This window comes from Perca flavescens, chromosome 1, assembly GCF_004354835.1.
Source record: "Perca flavescens isolate YP-PL-M2 chromosome 1, PFLA_1.0, whole genome shotgun sequence".
In the NCBI taxonomy this organism is placed as follows: domain Eukaryota; kingdom Metazoa; phylum Chordata; class Actinopteri; order Perciformes; family Percidae; genus Perca; species Perca flavescens.
In genome coordinates, this window is record NC_041331.1 from 16786040 (window position 1) to 16804373 (window position 18334).

The 18334-nt window shown below is 39.5% G+C and overlaps 2 protein-coding genes across 2 annotated transcripts in view; one reads left to right on the plus strand and one right to left on the minus strand.

The window, feature by feature from the left end:
* The window catches only part of LOC114553984 (very long-chain acyl-CoA synthetase), a 15459-nt gene extending 5529 nt beyond the window's left edge, over window positions 1–9930 (minus strand). The window contains exons 1-4 of the mRNA XM_028575492.1: window positions 9415–9930; window positions 4423–4632; window positions 4155–4313; window positions 1723–1847 (exon numbers count right to left, since the gene is read on the minus strand). Coding sequence (XP_028431293.1) covers window positions 1723–1847; window positions 4155–4313; window positions 4423–4632; window positions 9415–9898 — 978 coding nt within the window. The 5' untranslated portion in view covers window positions 9899–9930. The remainder of the gene's footprint in view (window positions 1–1722; window positions 1848–4154; window positions 4314–4422; window positions 4633–9414) is intronic.
* Window positions 9931–12881: 2951 nt separating this feature from the next.
* On the plus strand, window positions 12882–17982 carry gatm (glycine amidinotransferase (L-arginine:glycine amidinotransferase)). The gene is made up of 9 exons (XM_028575506.1): window positions 12882–13032; window positions 13921–14133; window positions 14277–14472; window positions 14787–14977; window positions 15231–15368; window positions 16051–16215; window positions 16354–16417; window positions 16504–16620; window positions 16758–17982. Exons 1-9 carry the CDS (start codon window positions 12964–12966, stop codon window positions 16868–16870), a joined length of 1266 nt encoding a protein of 421 aa, XP_028431307.1. The 5' UTR covers window positions 12882–12963; the 3' UTR covers window positions 16871–17982.
* The last annotated feature ends 352 nt before the right edge of the window (window positions 17983–18334 follow it).

Genomic DNA, 18334 nt, shown 5'->3' on the forward strand with positions numbered 1-18334 from the left:
TGGCAAGGCCACTCCAGAACCTTGATGTGCTTCTTCTTCAGCCACTCTTTTGTTGCTTTGGCGGTGTGCTTAGGGTCGTTGTCGTGCTGAAACACCCATCCTCGACCCATCTTCAGCTCTCTCACTGAGGGAAGGAGATGTCGGTCCAGAATTCCACGATACATGGCCCCGTCCCATCCTCCCCTCAATACGATGGAGTTGTCCCGTCCCCTTGGCTGAAAAAGCACCCCAAAAGCATGATGTTGCCACCACCATGCTTGACGGTGGGGATGGTGTTCTTTGGGTTGTACTCGGTGTTCTTTGCCCTCCAAACACGACGAGTTGAGTTGAGGCCAAAAAGTTCTATTTTGGTCTCATCTGACCACATCACCTTCTTCCAGGCCTCTTCTGAGTCGTCCAGGTGGTGAATGGCGAACTTCATGCGGGCCTGTACATGTTTCTTCTTGAGCAGGGGGACCTTGCGTGCGCTGCAGGATTTCAATCCATGACGGCGTAGTGCGTTACCAACCGTTTCTTTTGTAACTGTGGTCCCAGCTGCCTTCCGTTGATTCATCAGTTCCCCCCTTGTGGTTTTGGGATGATTCCTCACCGTTCGCATGATCAGGGACACCCCACGAGGCAAGATCTTGTGTGGAGGACCAGACCGAGGGAGGTTGGCGGTGGTGTGGTGCTTCTTCCATTTCCTGATAACTGCACCGACAGTTGATTTTTTCTCTCCAAGTTGCTTTCCGATTCTCTTGTAGCCCATCCCAGCCTTGTGCAGATCAACAATCTTGTCCCTGATGTCCGTAGAAAGCTCTTTGGTCTTGCCCATGGTGGTTATGTTGGATGCTGGTTGTTTGGGTGTTGACAGGTGTCTTTTATACAGGTAACGAGGTGAGGATGGTGTATTTGATGTAGATAATTGGTTCAGATTGGGGCTGTGTCTTAAAGAAAGACTAACTGGCTTGTAGGAGCCAGAATACTTGCTGTTTGTCCAGGGGGTCAAATACTTGTTTTTCCTCATCAGATGGTTATCAATTTTAATAAATTCATATGATGTGATTTTCTGGAATTTTCTTTGGGATTCTGTCTTTCACTGTTAGAATGTACATATGATTAAAATTGTAGATTTTTGCATTCTTTGTAAGTGGGCAAACCTGCAAAATCAGCAAGGGGTCAAATACTTATTTCCCCCACTGTATATATATCAAACTATAGGAGCGGTATTTTTATATATGAGGCATCATGGATGGCGGTTTTCTTATGACATCTTGACAGCTTTCACAACCACAGATGAATAAAACTGCAATTATATGCATTTTCGTTGTCCCTTAAATTGTACAATTACATTCTGTCCAAAAATAATCTTCTTCTGAAGGCATTATTGCCACCCCTGATTAAGAAGGTGGGTGACCATAACCTTCAGCCAGCCCTAAAGGAATGTCACTGGTTTGTGTTTCAGTTCCTTCACATGATCAAGACACTGCTGCAGAGGCCAACATGCAATAAAACTGATACTTAATGGCATAAACATGATTAATGAAATTAAAAGGCAGTATCAGCAACTTAAAATAGTTACAAAATATTACTATCAGACTTTAAACTCTGCAAATACCTGTAAAACTAAAATTATTCCTACTTCAAGAAAGCTAAAATACTGTAATAAGTTTAGTTTTGCAGTACCGAGCTCTGCATGGCTGCCAACAACACTGTGTGAAAAGCTGGGAACAGTTAACCTACCTTCGGTGTACTACAGAGGTAACGCATCACCTCTCCTATGTACTGCACAACAGTCACATTGTATTTCCTGCAGTCATCCCAAAACTGAGAGGCAGAGAACTTCCGCTTCAAAATGATAGTCGACCCTTCAAAATAAGACAGCAGATATAAGCTATAAGATTATAAACTAAGCAGCATATATGTGTGATGACAACAGATTCAGATTCATTTCCATTCATTTTTTCAATTCAGTGAGTTCTGCTGTTCACAACTTTTGAAAATTAATTATTTTTAATATTCAGTTATAAAAAGTACAATACGGGTGATGCCCATTTAACCAAAGATAACATTCCAGTTGTAAGATTTATTAATTGTTATGTAAACACCAGTATTATTTGTACCAATAGGGTTATTTCTACACTCCATTTATATTTTGATGTAAGTTAAAGTTGAATTTGCTGTAAGTTATGTAAGACATACTCATGCCAACTGTATTCCATTTAACTACATGAACTGCACAACAGGACAGCGATTGTTCTGGAGCAGTGTTGGAAATCTCCTAAAATGTGTGTTACTCAGACTCCCTACCAAGACATATAATAGCAGTGTGAACTTTCGCCTATTTAGAACGAAGCAGTTAAGAAAGTAGAGGTAATCTGGTCTTGGTTGAACCACTCTGTTCAGATTACTGGTTCACAGCGACAAAAGACTCTTTCATTTCGTTTCCCAAAGGGTTGGGAAAACCAGAGGGAGGAGGAGGAGCAGGGGCAGCACTTTGTGTGTAGTGTGGAAACAAGTTTAATTTGGTTTACAATTTTGTAGCAATTTTGTGGCTTCATACTCTTATAAAGGTCTTGTAAAAGGCTGCCACTGTCATGAATCTGCATACTAATAACCGCAGAGCTCTAAGGTTCAAGTGATACCTCGATACCATGTCCGTGATCACATTCTAAACTAAAACACCTAAATATATGATCATTGTGACATGTAATAGCTTTTACTTTTTTTCTCCTTAATACAGTTGTAAAATGATGAATCATTAGTATTAGAATCATTAGACAATCAGTATGTCAACTATCGTTGTTGTCCTGTGAAAATCATGTATCTCCAAAACGTCAACCTTCCATGAGCTAAGAAAAACAGCTGTCAATGCAAATCTTGTTAGACCCTTTCTGTTCATTTACACACAGGCCAACTTCTCTCAGAGGCACCTTTCTTCAGGTTTTAACAAAAGTTTTGCCACCTGGCATTTGTTATACTTAAAACTTTTTTGGTCAAGCATATTCCATGGACCCATAATTTTACATTTACGATACCCTGTTAATCCATCAAGTTTAAGGTTAACGTGGGTAAGGGTTACAGTATATGGTGCAGATTCAGAGCAGTGGTGGAGTCTACGTGATACACAGGTATACGCAGTATGCGGTATTTCCATAAAACCACTTAAAAATGTGCAATGGCATGTAACAACATACTTTCCATTAGAATTTTGATAGATTTTGAATTGTCATCTGTGTTTTTTTTTCTTCGCAAAAAGGTATTTCCACCATAAATTGGTGCATAAAAATGTGTGTCAGAACGCAGGAAATGAAGTCTTTGACGCTCCAAATTTTCCTGGGGTAAGACACCGAGACCCTCCACTATGATATGCTCTCCCCCATATATATAGGCCCATACATATACAGTACAGTATACCCACTATAATACATTAGACTACACCACTGATTCAGTGTAATCAAACATAGTAGAAATTAAACACGATTACATGCGCAATAAAGATATTCAAACATGTTTGTACGTGTAGTATGTGTGATGTATAATTTCCCTTATACACCTCTGTGACAATACATTTCATGGTTTATTTGGTTTTAAGAAGTAGAGACACATGGTTTTCTTTGGACAGTGAAAGTATGTCAATAATGTATTATGACAAACTAAAACTGGATCTGCCATAAATGATCCATCAAATCTCTGCTTAGATTTCCTGGGACAGCCGCTGCTTGCACTCATAACCACTTTTCAGGACTGTGTTCTACAGCTTTTGTTTGGTTTAAGTGTCAAACCATTTAGTTTTACATGGTTTTACAGTTTTGTTTGGTTTATGATGCAAAAATGTTTCACCTGTGACCTGTTTGCTTTTACATGAGGATGGAAAGTTTGACCTGCAGCTTGCATTGAAAAATCACTGGCTTGCCGTTGGAGCCCACAATTAACTTGGTGATCTTATCGATGTGTATAGTGAATTTTGACAAAACCCTTAATGCAGATTTTACCTATTGCTGCAGTCTGAATTTGAAAATGTTTGGCCTGAGATACAATAGCTATTTATCTAACAAAGCACGACATTTCAAAATAACAACCTAACAACTCTATGTTAGCTCAGTAAGTATTCACCGGTATGCAAGGAATCTCATACAACCCTCACAAAGTCTTATTTGTTTTACAGGCCTCACCCGCCTCAATGGATCCGATAAAGCCGATAAAGAATCCAGCTGTGTGATACAGAGGCAGGTTGAGGTAGAGAACATCACTAGACATCACACCGTTTGAAGATAAAGCAGCCATAGCTGTTAAGAGGCGGTTCTGGTTGACCACAGCTGCCTTTGGGAGACCTGAAATACAACAAGACACAAACAGCACAAGACTGAAGAACTGATATTATGTTGTTGTGGGAACAGATTTTCAAATGAAACTGAAAAACAAACGCTGCCACTCCGGTACCTGTAGTTCCAGAGGTGTAAATATACACTGCAGGACTTTTGTATGTGATGTGTGATCTGAGGGATCGAGGGAGCGGGGTGTCTGATGCCTTGTCCACTTTATCAGAGAAGTTCTCAATCCCAGGTGTGTCACAGTGTTTGGTCATCAGGAGGACGGTGACGCCCTTCTCTATCAGTGAGGGCAGCACGTCCTTCACCGCTTCCTTTAGCTCTACAAAGGGACATACCATAAAACAATCATAAGGCAAGGCAAGGCAAGGCAAGGCAGCTTTATTTATATAGCACATTTCAGCAACAGGGCAATTCAAAGTGCTTTACATAAAACATTAAAGAGCAGTTAGAAAACAATTAAAAAACAATAATAAACAAATTAAAAACATTAAAAGACAAGAATAAAATTGATAGTGCAGTATAAGAATAAAAGTTACAGTGCAGTATAAGAAATTAAAGTTAATAAAATAGATTATTTAAAGAAAAGCAACATCAAAAAGATAGGTCTTTAGCTTAGATTTAAAAGAACTGAGAGTTGCAGCGGACCTACAGGTTTCTGGGAGTTTGTTCCAGATATGTGGAGCATAAAAACTGAACGCTGCTTCCCCCTGTTTAGTTCTGACTCTGGGGACAACAAGTAGACCTGTCCCAGACCACCTGAGAGGTCTGGGTGGGTCATAATGTAGTAACAGATCAGAAATGTATTTTGGCCCTAAACCGTTTAGTGATTTATAAACCAGTAAAAGTATTTTGAAATCAATTCTTTGAGGCACTGGAAGCCAGTGTAGAGACTTCAGTACTGGAGTGATGTGATCCACTTTCTTGGTTTTAGTGAGGACTCGAGCAGCAGCGTTTTGAATCAGCTGCAGCTGTCTGATTGATTTTTTAGGGAGACCTGTAAAGACACCGTTACAGTAGTCAAGTCTACTGAAGATAAAAGCATGGACAAGTTTTTCCAAATCCTGCTGAGACATAAGCCCTTTAACCCTTGATATATTTTTAAGGTGATAATAGGCTGATTTTTTAATTATGTTAATGTGGCTTTTAAAATTTAGGTCTGAGTCCATGACTACACCAAGATTTCTTGCTTTGTCTGTTGTTTTTAACATTGTCGTTTGAAGCTGAGCACTGACTTTCAATCGTTCCTCTTTTGCTCCAAAAACAACCACCTCCGTTTTTTCTTCATTTAATTTAAGAAAGTTCTGGCACATCCAATCATTAATCTGTTCAATGCACATATTTAATTGTTGTATTGGGCTATAGTTCCCTGGCGATAAGGTTATGTAAATTTGTGTGTCATCCGCATAACTATGGTAACTTATTTTGTTGTTTTCCATAATCTGAGACGCTGAACTGTTGAACAGAAGAGGCCCCAGAACTGAGCCTTGGGGAACTCCGCACGTCATATTTGTATGCTCAGATGTATAATTACCTATAGACACAAAGTAGTCCCTATTCTTTAAATAGGATTCAAACCACTTTAGTACTGAGCCAGAAAGACCAACCCAGTTTTCCAATCGGTCAAGCAATATGTCATGGTCTACCGTATCAAATGCAGCACTGAGATCAAGTAATACTAAGATTGAAATTTTGCCACTATCTGTGTTTAAGTGGATGTCATTAAAGACTTTAACAAGAGCTGTGGTGTGGTCGAAAACCTGACTGGAAGGCATCAAAACTGTTGTTTAGCGATAAGAGAAGGTTGAGTTGTTGAAAAAACACTTTTTCGATGATTTTACTTAAAAATGGAAGGTTTGATATTGGCCTATAGTTGCTCATTAGTGTCATGTCTAGATTGTTCTTTTTTAGGAGTGGCTTGATGACTGCCGTTTTCAGGGCCTGTGGGAAGATACCTGAGAGCAGAGATGTGTTTACAATCTGTAGAAGATCAGAAGCCAAACAATTCGAAACATTTTTAAAAACACCCGTTGGTAGAATATCAAGGCAACAGGAGGAGGTTTTCAGATGTTGTATTATGTCCTCCAGGTTTTTAAGGTTGATCGTATGAAATTGTGTCATGTTGGAATTTGTTTTGCGTGCACACTGTGACAACACATATCCTGTACTTGATATGGAAGCACTGACTGTTTGTCTAATTTTCTGAATTTTGTCTGTGAAGAAGGAGGCAAAGTCATTGCAAGCCTTGGTAGACAACAGTTCAGATGCTATTGGTACTGGAGGGTTTGTTAATCTATCAACAGTAGCAAACAAAGCACGTGAATTATTATTGTTTCTGGCAATAATGTCAGAGAAAAAGGACCGCCTTTGCATTCCTTAGTTCCAGATTATAAATGCACGAAGTCTCTCTTTATAAGTGTTATAATGGACCTGGAGATTAGATTTTCGCCAACTGCGTTCAGCTTTTCGACACTCTTTTTTCTGTTTTCACAACTATAAAATTTCTCCATGGAGATCTTTCCTTACCAGAGACAGCTTTGACCTTAGTGGGAGCAATAGCATCAATAACATTCGTAATTTTACAGTTGAAATTATCTACAAGCTCAGTGACTGAGGCCCCAGTGAGGGTGGGTGTAAAGGAGAAAAGCTGAATGAATGATTCACTGGTGTTTTCAGTGATATACCGTTTTCTGATTAACTTTGTTTGAGCACTTTTGGGCAGAGAGATAGTGCCGTTAAAGAAAACACAGGAATGATCAGATAGAGCAACATCAGTCACCACAACCTTGGAAATGTTCAGACCCTTGGAGATAATCAAGTCCAGAGTGTGCCCCTTATTGTGCGTGGGCTGTGTCACATGCTGAGTCAGTCCATAGCTCTCAAAAACACAACACAGTTCTTTGGTCCCTCGGTCCTGGGGGTTGTCAACATGAATGTTGAAATCACCAGCAATAATTACACGGTCAAAGTTAATACAGATTATAGACAACAGTTCAGTAAAGTCGTCAAAGAAGGTTGCACAGTATTTAGGTGGCCTGTAGATATTTAGAAGTAGAGCTTGAGGGGAGGATCTTAGCTGAAGAGCCACATATTCAAAAGAAGCAAAATTTCCGTAAGATATTTGCGTACATTGGAATGAGACATTAAACAAAATGGCGACTCCACCTCCTTTCTTATTCACTCTATTCTCACTTATAAAACTGAAGTTAGGGGGGGCTGACTCAATGAGAACAGCAGCACCGTTATTATGGTCCAACCAGGTTTCAGTTAAAAACATAAAATCAAGATTGTGGTTGATAATAAAATCATTGATTAAAAATGATTTTCCTGTCAAAGACCTAACGTTTAGTAGTGCTAGTGTTAGTGCGTTTTCATTTTTTGGGACAGACTGTGGCTGACGAGGAATGGATGCTAAATTTGCAAAGTTTGCAGTTCCGTGCTTATTCACCATTCTTTTTCTATTACCTATCACAACATAAATTGTGGAAGAATCTAATACGTAGGGCCCAGGCTTGTCTTGGAAAAAGTTATGAGTGCTACTAGGCATGCAGCCTGGACCCGGCCCATATCAGTTAATGCTTGCTGCATTTTGCACACAAGCATCCTTATCAGTTTGGGGAGAAGGAATTAACTGCCGTCCTTGAGGGGGCAGAGGTGCCTGGCGTTTTACGATGGGAGAAGGAAGGGGGGCATACTTGGTTCCAGCATTTACCAGCTGCTTCATCTGGTCAGTGAACTCCAACATGGGGATGGGGGAAAGAGGGGAGAGCGACGTATCCTTAAAGAGGTCCTCAAAGCTTTCGTGGTTGTCAAAGGGGTTTGAGGAGTGTTGGACGGGTGAGAAGGGGGGTTGAGATTTCTCATCTCCGCTCTGTGGTCTCCCATGGTCAAATCTTTGCTCAGGTGGGGGCTGTGGTGGCTCACTGCCGCACTTTGTTGTGCATAACCACTAGATACTAGTTTCAGATTATCATACAGATATTGGCTCACTTATTGGCAGTGAAATATGCAGCTTTACAGAAAATGCAAGTATGATTAAAGCCAAACAAAACCTTGCAGGCTCGACTTTCACTTTAAGTTATAAGTTTGGACAGCAGTTACTGAGAAGCTGGAAACTGGTCAGTGAATGTTTAGGGAGTAGTTCAAGAGACAATGACAATGTCCACTGCAGTACTTTGAGAACAAAAATACAGTTTGCACCCCTGACTCAGTTAAAAGCTGCTCCGAAAGGCAAATTTTAAGACCCTTAAAAATGCCCACTGAGTCTTGTCAAACCACTGAGCGAAATGTTGTACCTAACCCCCTTTTCACAAAGGCTTGACATTTTATACTTCAGTTGGATACAAACTCATTCTAGATCAATATTTCATATTTAGGCTTAAAGCTATAGTGCATAGTTTCTGTCTCCCCCATGAGGCATTCTAAGTAATGATAACAACACTGTCGGCGCATCCACATGATACAAGCCTTCTGTGCGCGAAAGTCCCCGGATGACACAGTCTTCTGAACATAGCCACACTGAGAAATGCAGAGAGAGTTGTGTAGAGCTGATAGCCTTAATTAGCTTTGTATCAATTCATTTGACAATGGCTTGAATGTAACGGATGTCCATTAATATCAAAAAGTTATGCACTAATAATAACTAATAATTAGCATAAGTCCCTTCTCCTCCACATGACTGTGTTAAATCAATCTGGCAGGGGATATATTCAGGATAATTCCTAGGATAAGTCCCTTTACATCACTGGAAGTACTAGCTGTGCCAGTCACTAGGCCCACTGTGATGGATAAATTCCCCTAAACAAAATCATAGCAATATAAAACTTATATTTTTTTCTTTTTTTCTGAGCACTTCTAGCCTATATATTTAAGGATTTTAGAATTATTACTTTTTCACTGTGCCAATCCCATTTTGCAGAAAAAAAAAACTACTTCTAAAAAGACAGAACTTAAGTTAAATAAATAATGATTTATTTTAAAAGCCTTTAAAACAATCTGAATGCATGGCTGAAGCCAACAGCTCCTTGAAGAGAAGGCCTTACTGCAATAACTTTAAATCAAGTTTAGCTCATAAACACACTTACACATGCACGCAGATGCATACCTGAGGCTGCGATTAACACGTTCGCCTCGCAGCAGTTAAAGCAGTGCAGCAGAGACTTGGTGCGGATGTTGTGGTTGAGAAGAGCCACAGGAGAGCCTAATTTAGCCAAGGCTAGCCAGGTAAACAGAAAGGCGGGTTCATTCCCCATAAAAAGTGCCACGGTGTCCCCAGGTTTATACCCTGGGTGAGACTGAAGCGCGTCGGCTGTTTTGTTGCTCATTTGATCAGTGTCAGCGTACGAGTAGATTTCATTTTCAAACCCAATGAAGGGCTTGTCTGGATGCGCAGCGGTCTGCTCCAAGAAACGATCCAAAACAAAGAAGGAAGGTCTCCTTCTTCGCCTCGACACAAACTTCACTAAAATCCGCAGTAGATCCCCGAAATACAGAATATCCATCCAAACATAAGGGAACAAAGTTTTGAGTGCGAACGGTATGATAAGGATACTTGCTAAACATACTGAAATCAAATACATCTCCATCATGTTTTCTCGTTTAAAAGCCACATGCCCTGCAAAAAAAAAAAAAAAAAAAAAAAAAAAAAAATGGGGAATGTGCAAATAAGGATTGTGTTCAGTGGGGCGGAGCATTTCCTCAAAAAGTAGGTTAAGTTCATGGACATGGTCAAATATTTGACTAATTTGAAATGCAGATGATTGATCAGCAGCAGTGTGTCGCTGTTTTAATTGCAAAAAAAAAGTGTGGGGGGAAGTGGTCAAACTTTGGCTGACAGAAATTACCAAAATGTAACCTTTTGAGAACAATAAAGTTAAAGGATGTAATAGAATAAAATAGAAAAGAACATATCTCTCACACTTAACCTCAGTGTGTTGAGTTTAAAAAAGTTAAAACAATGCTGATTTTTGATATCAATGTACTTTTATGTTTTATTGTATTCAGTGTATACGCTGCAGCTGGGTTAAGCGAAAAAGGATTGTATCAATACGGTTAGACCCAATTCAATATCTTTCTTTTTCACACTGATTCCTAAACTTATTGTGTTTATTAGGTGATGTCTGTCACTTAGCGTACAGGAGGAAGCTCTTTGAAACCTTTTGTTTATCAGTCCTGGAGCCAACCCCTGCTGGCATGCAGACTAGATTAGAACAAAAATAATGGTCCTTTTAGCTTGAAAAGAATTGACACCCACATGGTAGGACCTTTCATCTTGTGATCGTAAGTAAGACACATGGATTTGGAAGTGACACCTTATTTCGGGTGTCAACGGACCAATGGGAATGGTTCTAATCGTTGTGGGGGAAAGGAACACACAGAGGGTCAAGGAGGGACTGTTTGATGTGAATCCACAAGGAGGAAGCATCTTTTTAGTCCGCCGCAGCGTAAAATCCTGTTCTGTTATGTCATTTCGTTATTAAATCTTTTTGGTAATCTTCCTTGGACCCAAGCCTCTCTCCTTTAAAAAAACTCAAGAAATAAAAGTGTCAGGGAGGTCAGGGGAAAACAGGCTGTTAGAAGATGTAAATATCACTCTGCAGCTGGTCTGGGGTCAGTTGTTGCAGTGGGCGGAGCCGCAAACGCCACACATTCAGATAAACTGACAAAAATAAGAGCATTTAGATTTTATGGTGAAATAGGGCTGTATTACTCCTTCCTACAGCTTAGTGGCTCCGTCCAGGTTCCCAACCCTAAGGGCCAGGCTCCCTATAAAGGGTCACAAGAAACATCATTGGAGTTGAGATGATAATAGTAATACATATTTGTTTATTGGCCTTTTCTCTAATCTTTGCTCCTTCTTTTTTTGTTTTTATTTAAGAAATATTGGATAATTTGACCTATTTGGGCCTCAAACTATTATTTAAATGAAAAATGAGAAGTTTAGAGGGGAAATTCTCTCTGGTGGAACTGCAAACAACTCAAACATCTGAAACGTGACCTGGGGCCCCACACAGCATGTAGCTAAGTAGGGTCACAAGTAAAAAACAGAAATTGGGAACCACTGGTTTCATTTATTACAATGTGTTGTATTTAATAAGTGCATGTGTGTTTCATGTAAAAAAAGAATCTACTCTGGCTGTCAAATAATTGAGTAAAAAGTACAATATTTCACTCTTAAGCGTATTACAGTAGAAGTAGCCTAAATTTTAAAGTAAAGTCCAAGTACCGCAAAACTAGGCTGCTTGAGTAAATGTTCTTAGTTACTTTCTAGCACTGACCATCCTTGCGTTGGAATTTGAATCACAGATTGGAAAATTCAGATGACTTAATGCACACGATCAAAAACACAGACAATATATCAATAATTTTGATTAATCTGATTAAGAGGTGTAATCCTCAGACACAGTTAGCATACAGACTGGAAACAGGGATTGGTTCTGTTTAAAGGTTACAATATCTGCCCACCAGCCCGAAAAAGCATTTTTATCTTGTAAAATGATAAACAGGTCACAGCTTTATGGACGGTTAAGTGTTTGACAGTTTCTTGCGAGCAATAACTTCCTGAACTCTTGTCATCACTGCACTTTGAATATCAGCCGTGGATTCCATCTGCTTGTTTGGATCTTTTTTTCTCCCTAGTTACCATGAATTGATTAATAAAACTTTTTCTCTTTGTGAGCCTGAATGATGCTACGGGGAGATGAAAGCATCCTCCTCGGTGCTTGTCCTTTGAACCTTGGGCATCAGCCAGAGCTCTTTCTAGAGTGCGAGGTAATATCATCGGTCACTGAGGTCTTTTGGTTGTGAAACTCCCTTGAGAGCACAGTCCAGCGAAGCATATGGTGACACAGCCTGAACAAGGCTATCAACTTCTTTGATAATGTCCACTCCTTTGGCACCTTTTGCTGTGCTTTTCACAGTTTGGTAATGTCCCCGAAAAAAAAAGATATTATATTAATGTTATTATATTACACTGGAGTCAAAATAGTCAAATAAGCAAGCATGACAAACTGAATCATAAAACACACTCATAGATAGGTTAAATCCAGTTATAGCTTTAATACATTTGCTTCTTTTATAATGTTTACCAGGGCTCTTTTTGTGATCATTAGAGTAATTATTAATGAGAGAAGATTGGAAAAAATAATGAATCTTAGACTTTTTAATTGAAATGCTTAAAATAAATATATTAAATCACTCAGCCTTTGTGTTTTCAGCCTTTTTTATGCAGTATAGGAAACCAGATGTATTCCACTCATTTGAAGTTTTTATTGCAATGCAGACATGTCTTACATAGAGCCTACTGTTCCCTAACAGTTCCCAAGTCTCGGTTTTGAAGGAGGACACAAATATTCTGCACAGTGAAACTAATTCTTGATACATTTTCAGAGGTTGTAGGCTACTTGGAAACTTTTAACACAAGTAGCCCAGTTGATAAGAATGTGCTGTCGTCAGGGATTGTGTTTCAGAAACGCTTTTTTTTCCTCAAGTCACGTTGCCCCACGGCGTGAAAGCGACCAATAGTCTAAGAGGCACGTAGACCCACTGCTATAAAGTCTGCTGTGAGCTGAGGCGTCTTCATTAATGAGCAAACCGAGAAGTGGATCCTGCGCTGCCGTTTGATTTTACTGGCACTTAACTATTACATTGGACAATGCTGCGAGTCAGATGTCTGAGAGGAGGTAGCAGAGGGGCCGAGGCTGCCCATCTGATCGGAGCCATGGTTGGTATTATGGTGGTTTTAATGTCTTTTGTTTTTTTCCCAAATTTTTTAGAAAAAGTAGATTACAGGTTTTTTTTTTTTTTTTTTTTTTTTTTTTTTTTTAAAAAAACACATATAAGTAAACGTGAATAAAGAAAATATGCTCGACATTTTCTTCCTCTGAGCTGCTTCTTTCACTTGAGATCAGTTCATTGATTTATTGATTCTTTTTTTTTTTTTGCCTGATTAAGCATTTTAAGTTGACGGAAATACAATTTGAATAAAAACACAAAAACCAATGATTGAGTTGTTTCTAACTGCTGAGAGAGCTTTTTTGTCTTTGGTCCCTGAGTGACAGTGAACAGCTGTTCGGCACAGATGCGCTCCCACACTCAGTGACACCCGAGCTGCTCCTTAGCCAGCAGATGAATCTCTGTAACGCCTATCTGTGGACATAGTGGCTTCTTAATAACACGCGTACTTTAGCACCAACCAAATCAGCCTTGTACAGTAGGCTACTGCGCAATTCTCATTGCTATCTAAGAACACTTACTTCTATCAGCCTATACTGTTTTACTGTGTTTGGCCACTTTGTTTGTGAGCTGCCAGCCAAGTCATTTATTTGACCATCACTTCTATTTTCAGTTCATATCTGGCACTAAAATAATAAATAAAAAAAACTACCAAAAATAAACAAACCAACATACAGCAATGGTAATTGCACACAGCTAGTTTGTTTAATACAAATATTGTATTATTATGTAGGCTTGGGGCTACACTGTATTTTTCTTTCAATCTGAAAAGGTCCAACAAAACCATCCTCAGTATCTGTAATTTCACAAAACTGAAGGCCATTTATGTGTGGCAAAACATTCCAAAAAGTTGTGATCCATTTTCCTCCCTTCTCAGCTTGGCCGGGCGGTGACTGGATGGGTGCAGAGGGCTTTCCAGAGCACTTCCATTGCAGCAGCTGCACAGCCACGCCATGCAGCTGAAGATGTTACTGAGCCCGAGCAGCAGGAATGTCCTGTCTGCAGCTACAACGAATGGGACACACTAGAGGAGGTGATCGTAGGTCGCGCTGAAAACGCCCATGTGCCTGCCTTCACTGTGGAAGTGAAAGTAAGATATAATGTCAGATTACATAATGCTAATGTGTGGGCTACTGCTGTGTAGGGTTCCTGACACAAATAGTAATGTAAAAGTATGTCTAAATTGAATTGTGAGATTGACTGTATGTTGTCATATTGTGAACCTCTCAACAGGCTAACACATATGAGAAGTATTGGCCCTTTTACCAAAAGTATGGGGGCCAGTCTTTTCCTGCGGACCACTTGAAGAAAGCTGTTGCTGAGATTGAGGAAATGTGCAATATTCTGCGCCATGAGGGCGTCAATGTAAGGAGACCAGAACCCATCGACTGGTCCCTGGAATACAAAACACCAGACTTCACATCATCAGGTACAGAAATAGACAAAGCAGAGGTATCGCTCACAGATAAATCTTTTATATATTTTTTTCAGTACCCATTATCAAAATTGTTTAAAATGTGTGCATAAAGATTTAGTTCATAGCTCAAAGCCCCTGAAGACACTTACGCACCAAGTATGCATGCAAGTATTTTTTTAGTATAATGCTACTTTAATTCAAGTAAATGAGCTTCTTCCACTGCTGGTCTCACATTATCTTACAGTATCGGTGTACGATAACAGCGTTATTGCATCACAGTGTTTTATAAAATAGTTTAAGATAATCTTGTATTGTTGAATCTGTAGGCATGTATGCTGCCATGCCCAGAGACATCCTTCTGGTTGTCGGGAATGAGATTATCGAGGCTCCTATGGCCTGGAGGGCTCGCTTCTTTGAATACCGAGCCTACAGGCCTTTGATCAAGGAGTACTTCAGAAACGGTGCCAAATGGACCACTGCCCCTAAACCCACTATGGCCGATGAGCTGTATGATCAGGTGAGGCCTTATGTTGTGAGATTAAGACAGCACATGTTGTTCAAGTGTGGACAGTGTAGAGACTAAATGTTTTTTGAAGGGTTGGGATTAGGTTTTTAATTTCAACACAAAGATGCGTAAAAACGTCTTGTTTAGGTTCTTTATATCACCAGAACCCTTTGTCCTGTGCTGTTCATTGCCCTGTATGTGGCAACAGATTGTATAATGCTGATTAATTGCCAAGTGTTAATTATGTTTGCGTGGTGTCTTTCAGGACTACCCCATCCGCACAGTGGAGGACAGACACAAGCTGGCAGCCGAGGGGAAGTTCGTGACCACAGAGCATGAGCCCTGCTTCGATGCTGCTGACTTCATTCGAGCTGGGAGGGACCTTTTTGTCCAGAGGAGTCAGGTATGAAGGGTGTACAATTTGTGAACACGTCTGCTATCTGATATGGAGATTGACCTTTCTTAAAGCACACCAAGTAAAAATTCTGAAGTCTATAGTTTAAACGTCTGTTGCTTAAAATTTCAGTCATGTTCAGAGTAGTCTTCCATTGCCAGACCTATCTCCACAGTGCTGTGTCAGCGCTTTATTCCAACAATGTACATCTGTTAAACCAGACTAGGTGCAGAGCAACATGCAACATGCAGAATTAAAAATTAGATATAGCAAAGTTTTGCTACTGCTAAACTTTAGATGACATACAGAGTGTCATCTAAAGACATACAGAGTGTGGTCTAGACCTACTCTATCTGTAAAGTGTCTCGAGATAACTCTTGTTATGATTTGATACTATAAATAAAATTAAATTGAAATTAAATTGAAATACAGAGGTCTCTGTGTACTTGTGAACACCATTTACCAATTATTAAATCAAACAAAACACACCACACAGATGCATTTTAGAGGGTCATAGTGCAGGGTCAACCACAGTATGACACCCATGGAGCAGTATGACGGTTCAGGGCCTTGCTCACGGGCACTTTGGTATAAATAGTGGCCATCCACAGGCACGTAGAAGTTTTAGAATTTGCATCTGAATATATAGCATTGGCAACACCCTGAAACCTCCTCTACTGTCTTTTTGCAGGTTACAAATTACATGGGAATTGAGTGGATGCGCCGCCATCTGGCTCCGGACTACAAGGTCCACATCATCTCATTCAAGGATCCTAACCCCATGCACATTGATGCCACTTTTAACATCATTGGACCAGGACTGGTGTTGTCAAACCCTGATCGTCCATGTCGCCAGGTACTGTAGGACAAGAAAGGCTACTTTTCATTTCTCACTGTGCCCTGTGTTCCCCTTCTGTGGACTGATACACTAATTTGATAAACACCACTGAGTGCTCCGTGTTCACTGCTGCCCTTTTTTGGTCCTTTACCTCAGATCGACATGTTCCATAAGGCTGGTTGGACGGTTGTGAAACCTCCGACACCTCTGATTCCTGATGGTGGGTACTAAAACTAAATCTTCTCTTACTTGAGCAAAAAATTTAGAATTTACTGAAAAAGACCCTCCCTCTCCCTTTCTATGTAGACCACCCACTGTGGATGTCTTCCAAATGGCTGTCCATGAATGTCCTGATGTTGGGTGAGAAGCGTGTTATGGTTGACGCCAATGAAAGCACCATTCAGAAAATGTTTGAGAACCTTGGTAAGTTTGTACGTTGAAGTTAAACCATCTTATTTTTACATATTTAAGATTCATTTCAACAGATGTTTTGATCTTACAATTCATAAAAGATCAGGAAAATACTCTGTATTTCATGCATAAATGTGGTTTTGTTGCAGGTATCAAGACCATAAAGGTGAATATTCGCCATGCCAACTCCTTGGGTGGTGGTTTCCACTGCTGGACAACCGATGTCCGCCGCCGTGGTACCCTGGAGTCCTACTTCCACTAGCCTTGCCAGAAATAGGCAGTTTTTATTGAGCTTTAAAGATTAAAGCCTCAGACCGGAATCTTAATTATAGAATATAGAATCTTTATTGACAGTCAATCGTGTAAGTACACACTAATCACAAATGTACTTTTGGCCAATTTCTTAAAAAGTGTTAGTTTGTTTGGGTGTCACCTGCTGCAACTCAAAATTCAAAGCAGTGAACAGTAAATTGCTCAAACATGTATGAATCACACTAATACTACGGCAATCATATCATGATAGAACCAAAATCTATTTCTGAAATGCATTGGTCTTTATGTCCTAAATGAACATGCATGAATTGTTTTGACTTGACATTGCTGGCCATCATCACAATGCCTTTGCAAACAGCTTTGTTCAGATATTTAAAGTATATGCTCAGAAGCAACAAGTGAACATAACTTTACTTCAATCAGTAATCTCAATATTAACTGCATTTCTGGCCTGGCTATTGTGAAGCTGAATTGTTTATGGCTCATACATCTAAAAGTCATAACTTTGAGGACAAGGTACAATTTGGTATGTGAAAGTCATTAGACAAGGAAGAGAGAAGCTACCTCCTCATGGAAACGTCAGACACCATAATTCTAGCTTTTTCCAAAGTATTTTTTTATTTAAAAGGAATGTATAAAAGTTGTTAAGTATGTCATTATTAAACTATAAATTTGTTATCGCTAGTATATTATTTTGTAAAGATTTTAATTGATTGAACAGACACAGTTCTATTTATATTTTTCCATACTCTTTATTGGATTTCCCAACAATTAGTGTTTGAATATATTTACATAAAAAGTATGCGGTCCATATCAGATTTTGTATACCTTTTGCCTTTTCTCCTATTGCAAAACTGGGCCAGTTATATGCTGCAAGTCATTCTCACTGAACTGATTGGCTGCTTTTGTGTGCAAAGCAAAACAAATTTTTGTTTTATGATTCCTTTGCTGCATATACAACTCGATATAGGATGTTTAACCTTCAAGTCTGCCTTGATATTTATTTTGAAACAATGAATTCAAGGGAAGTTATTGTTCAACAGAGGAATGCATGCAGTTGTGTTTTGTATTATGCCACATTATTAAATGTAATTAAAATAGTTGGGTCAGTTTCTTTTTATTGTATTTGTTATATTATCATATCTGTGACGGTTATTGGTGTGAAATACTATTGCATATCCTAACCGTTAAAGGATATATGCAGGGTTTTTGGCGTCATTGGCCAATAAATCCGTAATAATCTTTTAGCATACTGTAAGCAAGTGGTCTGAGAGAAAACTAGACTTCTGCACCTCCTCTTGGCTCTGTTTTCAGGCTTTACTAGCCCATGATGGGAGACTTTGGCCAATCATAGGTCATTTTAGAGACAGAGAGTGTTCCTATTGGCTGTTCTACAAATGCAGATGCACGTCCCTTCAGATGGTGAAAGCCTGATTCAAGGCAAACATAAAAA

What these genes read in the sequence shown, in the direction of transcription:
- gatm (XM_028575506.1), top strand. Translation starts at nt 12,964, where the DNA reads ATGCTGCGAGTCAGATGTCTGAGAGGAGGTAGCAGAGGGGCCGAGGCT. An exon ending in CCTTCACTGTGGAAGTGAAA is followed by an intron (nt 14,134 to 14,276) that starts GTAAGATATAAT and finishes ACCTCTCAACAG; the next exon opens with GCTAACACATATGAGAAGTA. An exon ending in CTGATCGTCCATGTCGCCAG is followed by an intron (nt 16,216 to 16,353) that starts GTACTGTAGGAC and finishes CCTTTACCTCAG; the next exon opens with ATCGACATGTTCCATAAGGC.